Raw genomic sequence first — 7,367 nt, forward strand, 5'->3', positions numbered from 1 at the left:
GGACACTTGTGCCCGGTTTCCTTTCCATGTGCCTTTATCCTTTGCGATTTTGCTTTGTATCTTTTCACAATAAATCCCAGCTGTGTACCAAGTCTTCCCAGTGAATCATCGAACATGGGAGCCCTGGCACAGTCTCCCTTCCCAATTCTTTTCTCCTCTTTCCACTTACCACCACTGGCAATGCTCGAATATTTTAATTATTTATCCTGCCTATTATCTTTCCCGAACGGCAGGCCCCCTCTGCCTCAGTCTCTGAGGTGTCCCAGCATCACCCCACACAGACCCACAAAAAAATACCCAGGGAGAGTATGGTATGTGCTGAATGACAACTACAACAGCTTTATTTCCAAAGCTGGTTCCCTGGGCTTATGATGGGAAGGCAGCTGTTGGCTGGAGTAGCAGAGCTGGGCAGGCAGGGACAGGGATGGGCAGCTGGCTCTGGAGGCTGGCAGACCCCTCACACTGGCTCCATCTGCAGCTCTTCCCCATCCACGGCCTGGATCTGGTGGAAGGCGGCGTGGGAGCCAATGACCACAAGGGTGGCTCCTGCAGAAAAATGGACAGTTCAGGGCCTTGCTCCCTCTCCTGGTACCCACCCTCCACCCCCACTAGCCAGACGCTGTACTTACCCAGAACCCAGAAGACGGCTGAGCCTGCGCCAGCCAGCCAGAAGAAGGGAAAGGAGACGGCTCCAGCCATAGCATACTGATGGGCTGGGCTCACCTCTCGGCCTGGGGGACAGACAGCATTGGGGCAGCTGCTCTCTCCCAGAGTAACCCTGAATGCACCCCAACAGTCCAGTGGGAGCCTCAGGATCACCCAAACTCCTCAGGCCAAGGCCCTCCAAGTCCAGGCCGACCCGTGTCTCCAATGTCTTCACTGTCAGCACACCTTCCTCAGCCCTCCCCCTGCCTCCAACCCCACTTCCTCTGGGAAGCTCCCGGCTCCCACTCCCCCCAGACTAGGGCTCTCCTGCTCCAACCTGCTCTTATACAGACCAGGAGTCTCAAACTGGTGGCCCAAGGGCCAAGTCTGACTTGTAAACGCACAATGTTCCCCAAGAATTTGACTTGAGGCTGACAGAGAAACCAAACTACTTCACGTAACAGCACAGACTTCTGGTTTCTCGGCAGACTAGGACAGATGTGCAGGCCCCCGGGCGGCAACAGCTGACACCAGGCCGAGGCTGTGCTCCAGCCGCTCCCTCCATGCCCTGTCCTTGCTTACCATCCTGTCCACCCGCCCACCTTTGTCAAGCATATAACCTGCAGACCCCTGTAGGACTACCTGCTTATCAGATCCCAACGCCTCCCTATCCCCACTCCAAACCTTGAGCACCCCCACCCAGGGACTCAGGCCCCTTTCTTCCCAAGGCCTCAGCTTCCCTGAGAAGTCTCAAGATTTTTCTGATCCCACCCTAAGAGGCAGGACAGGGATGGGGACAGATCTAGGCCAGCACAACGTCGCCACCTGGTGTCCAGTGTGGGTGTCAAAAGCTGATGTTTCCTCAAAGAGTAAGTTTAAGGAACAGAAGCAGGTGGAGAGTGGGTTCCGGGTATCTCATCCTAGGTTTGGGGAATAAAAATGTGGGTGGCTGAGTCTGAGTGGAGCATCTGGTGCGTCTGAGATTTTAGGGTTTGGGGGGGCGGGGAGGGGGGGTCTGGTGTCGATCTAGGCGTGGCCAGACTTGGGTTTGGGTTCTCAGGCTTTTGTTCCATGAGACCAGGATTTGAGGGTCTCTAGGCCTGACTCTAGGGATCCATTTGCAGGGGATTTCTCACCAAAGAGTACGAGCTTGGACTGCAATGTGCGCAGATAGAGGATGTAACAGGCACCAAAGAAGACGGCCAGGGCCACCAGCAGCATGGGAGACGTAACCCTGCAGGAGGGCGGGGAGGCATCGGTCAGGCAGTGGGGCTGGCCCAACCAGGGGGACCCGGACCTTACACCCGCGGATGGCGGCTATGTCCTTGAGGTCTGGCAAGTTCAGGTCACATTTGGTCAAACAGGACAGGCTGATTGGGAAGTAGGGACCAGGTCTTTGGTGAGAGAGTGGCAGAGCTATCCCCTGGGGACAGGGCCTGGCCAGAGAGAAGATGGGCTGGCCGCTGAGGGCTGGGCCGGCCAGCAAGACCTGGTGGGGGCGGGGCCTGGCCGGTGGGGGCGGGGCCTGGCCGGTGGGGGCGGACCTGGCCGGTCGGGGTGGGGCCTGGCCGGGGCGGGAGGGTCCGGGCCGGCGGGGGCGGGGCCTGGCCGGTCGGGGCGGGCCTGCCCGGTGGGGGCGGGGCCTGGCCGGTCGGGGCGGGCCGGCCCGGTCGGGGCGGGCCTGGCCGGTCGGGGTGGGGCCTGGCCGGTCGGGGCGGGAGGGTCCGGGCAGGTGGGGTGGGGCCGGTCGGGGTGGGGCCTGGCCGGTGGGGGCGGGCCTGGCCGGGGCGGGAGGGTCCGGGCAGGTGGGGTGGGGCCTGTGGGGGCGGGGCCTGGCCGGTCGGGGTGGGGCCTGGCCGGTCGGGGTGGGGCCTGGCCGGGGCGGGAGGGTCCGGGCCGGCGGGGGCGGGGCCTGGCCGGTCGGGGCGGGCCTGCCCGGTGGGGGCGGGGCCTGGCCGGGGCGGGAGGGTCCGGGCCGGCGGGGCGGGGCCGGTGCGGGGCCTGGCGGAGGGCACTCACACGCAGTACACGATGAGGCCGAGGAACACGAACACATAGTTGCTCTGGTAGTACTCCACATTTCGTACGAGGCGCTGGCACAGCTCGCCCAGGTTGCGGGGCCGCGAGAAGCAGCGCTGGTCCACGAAGGCGCCCCAGGGCCGGATGGCGGCGCGGTGCCGTTCCAGCCACTCACGGCCCACGCCGGAGGGGATCAGTTTCGGCAGCAGAGTCCTGGTGGGCGGGGCCAGGTCAGTGGGAGCCGGGCTGGAGGCCGGACCCCCGCCCCCCGCCCCCCAAGAAGGCTGCGGAGGCCCAGACTCCGGGGTCCTAGGGGGTCAGGATGCAAGGTTCCTGGACCCTAGGGGAAGGGGGCTGAGGGCCCAGACTCCACAGGCCTCGGAGAGGAGACCAGAGGCCCAGACTCTAGTGTCTGGGGGCCTGGATTCCTGGGACCCGAGGGAGGAGGGGGACGGAGGGCCCGGGAGGGTCTCGATCAGGGGGGCTACAGCCGGCCTGCTCACGTAGCGCTCAGCCCTTCCGCCTCGGCATCCTTCTGCTGGTCCTTCTCGGCTGCCATGTCTGCGTCGTGAAGGGTAGAACCGCTGTAACGAGTCCTGGGTCCTGCGGACCCCGCCGGCCCCTCGGGAGCCGGGCCCCACCCAGCAGAGCCTACGTGGCGCCGTTCGGAACTGGAGTTCTGTCGCTAAGCATTGTGGGAGTTGTAGTTCTGTTGGTGTCGGGGAGGGTGGGCGCCATGATGGTGGTCCCCAAACATCTTGGGAAATGTAGTCGTGTAACGTGACGACGAGCGCCTCTGGGCATTGTGGGAGTTGTAGTTCCAGAAGTCGGGCGTGTGGCGTCGGGGAGATTGTCACTATTGGCCATTAAGGGAGCTCTAAGGCAGAAGCGGGTGCTATGTACAATGGGGACCGTGAGCGCTGTCGTTCTGACTCTAGAAGGCATACGAAACACTTGGAGACTTCATAAAAACACTGATTCAGCCGATCTGGGGTGAGGCCCATTTATCTGATTTTTACAAGTTCTTAAGACTTAGGTGATGCTGATGTTACTGGTGCATGGACCACGTTTTGAACAGTGAGACTGTAGAGAATTCATGGGAATCTTATTACTTCCTTCCTCAAGAGACAGAGACTAGTGAGAGGGCCATGGTTGCTGGAAGGAGTATTTGAGGTGGGGAGCAAAACTTCCCCCACCACCCTTTGGGCTCCCAGAGATGAATGGTTTAGGACTAGGAATTTAGAGACACCCCCTCCACCACCACCACCCTCCCTGAGTAGGAAGAAGGAAGTTGGGAAAGGGAAAAGGTTGAAATTTTTAAAAAGGGAGTTGTTATAACCAAAAGAGCTGAGTGAGAGGTGAAAATCGGGTTGTGTTGACCTCATCAGCTCCCTGAACCTCAGTGCATTCACCTGTACAATGAGAACCCTGACAGTACCCGCACCCAACGGGGTTGTGATAATTCAGTTACATGGTCCATGTAAAGTGTTTGAGTCTTGACACTTAGTTCAGTAAATGGTAGGGGATGTTATTGCTACTATAGCATCATGCATGTTATGATTATGTCTAGAGTTCAGCCTTCTCAAATTTAACAGTAAGATATTAAGGGCTGTGGGCCCCTTGAATATCCCAAAACCTGAGACCTGGAACTTTCTTTTCCCTAGTTCCCACATCCGTGTCTCTCTCAGTCTTTGCCCCTACCCTGCCTCTGAGTGAGTTGTGGGAAAATGACTGGCATTCTAAAGGGTGCACAAAACAGCCTCAGAATGTGTGTGAAGTGTCAGGAAGCCTAGACTGAGGCCTCATTTTCCAAGGCTGGATTCCCACGTGGGATATCCAGGTGACTCTTAACCCCAATTCTTGTTTTCCAAGGTCCACATCCCTTTTGGGTTTGGGCTTTGAGGTGGCAAAGAGCCAGTCAGCTGGGGAATAAGACACAAACTTCACAGGATCAACGTGGCATGGGTACAGGGAGATCTGGGGAGGCAGGAAGTGATTGCACCCTAAGGCAGTGATGGCGAACCTATGACACTCGTGTCAGGTGACACGCGTGTCATTTTTTTGGTTGATTTTTGTTAAATGGCATTTAAATATATAAAATAAATATCAAAAACATAAATCTTTGTTTTACTATGGTTGCAAATATCAAAAAATTTCTATATGTGACACGGCACCAGAGTTAAGTTAGGGTTTTTCAAAATGCTGACACACCGAGCTCAAAAGGCTCGCCATCACTGCCCTAAGGGGACTCTACCCATGGTCTCACCCAGGAGGAGCTGGGAGAAGAGTGTTGGAGGGCACTCCCAGGAGGTGGGGGACATCCTTCTGCCGAAGGGACTAGTGGAGCAATAGGGAGGCCCCTGAGGAGGGTCTTAACCTGAAGCTGAAGGAACCACACTGTGAAGACCCGATTGGCTGTTACTGTTTATCAGCCCCAGCTTTGGGCCGAGTCTTGTTCAGGTTTCCCACTTGGCTTCAAGAAGTCAAAGGAGGACAGTGAGTGCACACTTAGCCCAGAGTGTTAATGGGGCAGCAGCACCCGAGTTCAAAGTGGTGGGAGCAGCAGGGGTCACCAGTGAAAGAGTCCCCAAGAGGAAGATAAATACTGGGGAGCAAGAGTTGGAGGCAGAGGTCCAGAGTAGCTGCCTCCTCCCATGGCCAACCTGGGGAAACTTGGATTTGACTTTTGTTATGAGAGCTGTTGGGTGGCCTTACAGGAACTCAATGGAAGTGATTGTACTCCGTAACCCACCAGTACTTCTCTGAGCGGACATAATGGGCAGAGGCCTGAGGTGTTGAACACGTGGGCCATGGACGGTGGTGGGGTCCAGAGGCCAGGGCATTGTTGGCGAGGCCTTTAAGCAAGGCATGGGAGCAACTTTTTTTTTTTTAATATATTTTATTGATTTTTTACAGAGAGGAAGGGAGAGAGATAGAGAGCTAGAAACATCGATGAGAGAGAAACATCGATCAGCCGCCTCCTGCACATCTCCCACTGGGTACGTGCCCGCAATCCAGGTACATGCCCTTAACCGGAATCGAACCCAGGACCCCTCAGTCCGCAGGCCGACGCTCTATCCACTGAGCCAAACCGGTTTCGGCAGGAGCAACTTTGAATCAAACTCTGAATCAAGGGTTTGGGGAGATGGGGCCTTGTCCCAGGGGCAGTGTGGAAGAGGAGACCCCTGAAACAGATATTGTGGGAGACGGGGCCCCAAGGCAGAGAGAAATATTGTGAAAGATGGGAGAATCCCTGAGACAAGGGGATAGTGGGAGATCGGGTCCTTGAGAGAGGGGGCCTATGGCAAGGGGGCCCTGAATTAGGGGGATGGTGGGAGATGAGGGGGTCGCCTGAGAAGACTGTGGGAGGTGGGCCTTAGCCCCATATGCCTCTAGCCTGAGGTCTCCTTCCTGCCTCTTGGATCCTCCAAGGAAGAAGAGCTGGGAGGGTGAGAAGACCTTAGTACAGATAATCAGAAACCTGGGTTATATCCCTGTTGTGTGACCTCAAGGAAGTCCCTCCCCTCTCTGGGCCTCTGATTGCCCCCATCTCTGGGAGCATTTCTCACCTGGTACCTGATGAACAAAGTAGTTTCTGCAGCCTCCCTAGGAAAGGTCCAGGCTCATACAACCCCCACCCCTCAGATTCAGGCACTCCTTCAGCATTGTTTGTGCAGTGCACATGTGCACATACTCACTCACACTTGTGAGCTCTTAGCATCCTGCCCCCAGCCCCTCCTCTGACTCACACCTCCGGGCTGTGTTAGAAAGGCTGCCTCAGGGAAGTGGTATACCTGCCCAACCAGAATGGCTAAAATTCAAAAGACTGACTATATCAAGTGTTGACAAGGATGTGGAGCAAATGGAACTTTCATGCACTATTGGAATGCAAAATGACGCAAGAGCTTTGGGAAAGGTCTAGCTGTTTCAATTAAAGCTAAACAGAGTCCACCCCATGACCAGTCGTCTCACTGCTATGCATGTACCCAATGTGTTAATACTAGAATGTTCCTATTCCTAGCAGCACCAATTACAATAGCCCTCAAAGTGTAAACAACCCGAATGTCTATCAACAGGAGAATAGACGGACACATTTTGTTATAGTCGTGCAGTGGAATACCACGCAGCAGTGAAGAGTGGGCCACCAATTACATGCGACAATGTGGCGTAAGGGATGATGCTCCAACCAACGGAGCCACACTGGCCTGTTGTACAGCGTGGATGTAATTTTTTACATTGTTGAGCTGTGCCTTTAAGATTTGTGCACTTCACTATATGAAAGTTTATCTCAATAAAAAGAGAGAGAGCCCTGGTCAGTGTGGCTTAGTTGGTTGGAGTGTCATCCCATACACCGAAAGGTGGCAGGTTCGATTCCCGATCAGGGCACATACCCAAGTTTCGGTTTGATATTTGGTTGGGGCACTTACAGAAGGCAACCAATTGATGCTTCTCTCTCACATTGATGTTTCTCTCTCTCTCTCTCAAATCAATTTAAAAAGAGAGAAAAAATAGCACAGTGACTTAGAGCTTGGATAGCCTCTACAAATCTCAGATTTGTCTCCTCTCTGCTGTGTGACCTTGAGCAAGTCACTTTCCCTCTCTATGCCTCATACCTGTGAGGATTACATGTGTTTATATATGTAGAGTGCTTATAAGAGGGTAGAGCACAGAGTGGATGCTCAATGAATCACCACCATCACATC

General features: G+C 55.7%; 1 protein-coding gene across 1 annotated transcript; it reads right to left on the reverse strand.

The window, feature by feature from the left end:
- Positions 1-314: 314 nt before the first annotated feature.
- On the reverse strand, positions 315-3,344 carry RABAC1 (Rab acceptor 1). The gene is made up of 5 exons (XM_070398384.1): positions 3,168-3,344; positions 2,665-2,877; positions 1,782-1,879; positions 630-731; positions 315-546 (listed from the first exon to the last, which is right to left on the reverse strand). The coding sequence occupies exons 1-5, from the start codon at positions 3,221-3,223 to the stop codon at positions 458-460; spliced, it is 558 nt and encodes a 185-aa protein (XP_070254485.1). The 5' UTR covers positions 3,224-3,344; the 3' UTR covers positions 315-457.
- Positions 3,345-7,367: the final 4,023 nt, after the last annotated feature.

Source organism: Myotis yumanensis, unplaced genomic scaffold, assembly GCF_028538775.1.
Source record: "Myotis yumanensis isolate MYYU_CA2020_CCGP unplaced genomic scaffold, mMyoYum1.0.hap1 SCAF_18, whole genome shotgun sequence".
Classification (NCBI taxonomy): domain Eukaryota; kingdom Metazoa; phylum Chordata; class Mammalia; order Chiroptera; family Vespertilionidae; genus Myotis; species Myotis yumanensis.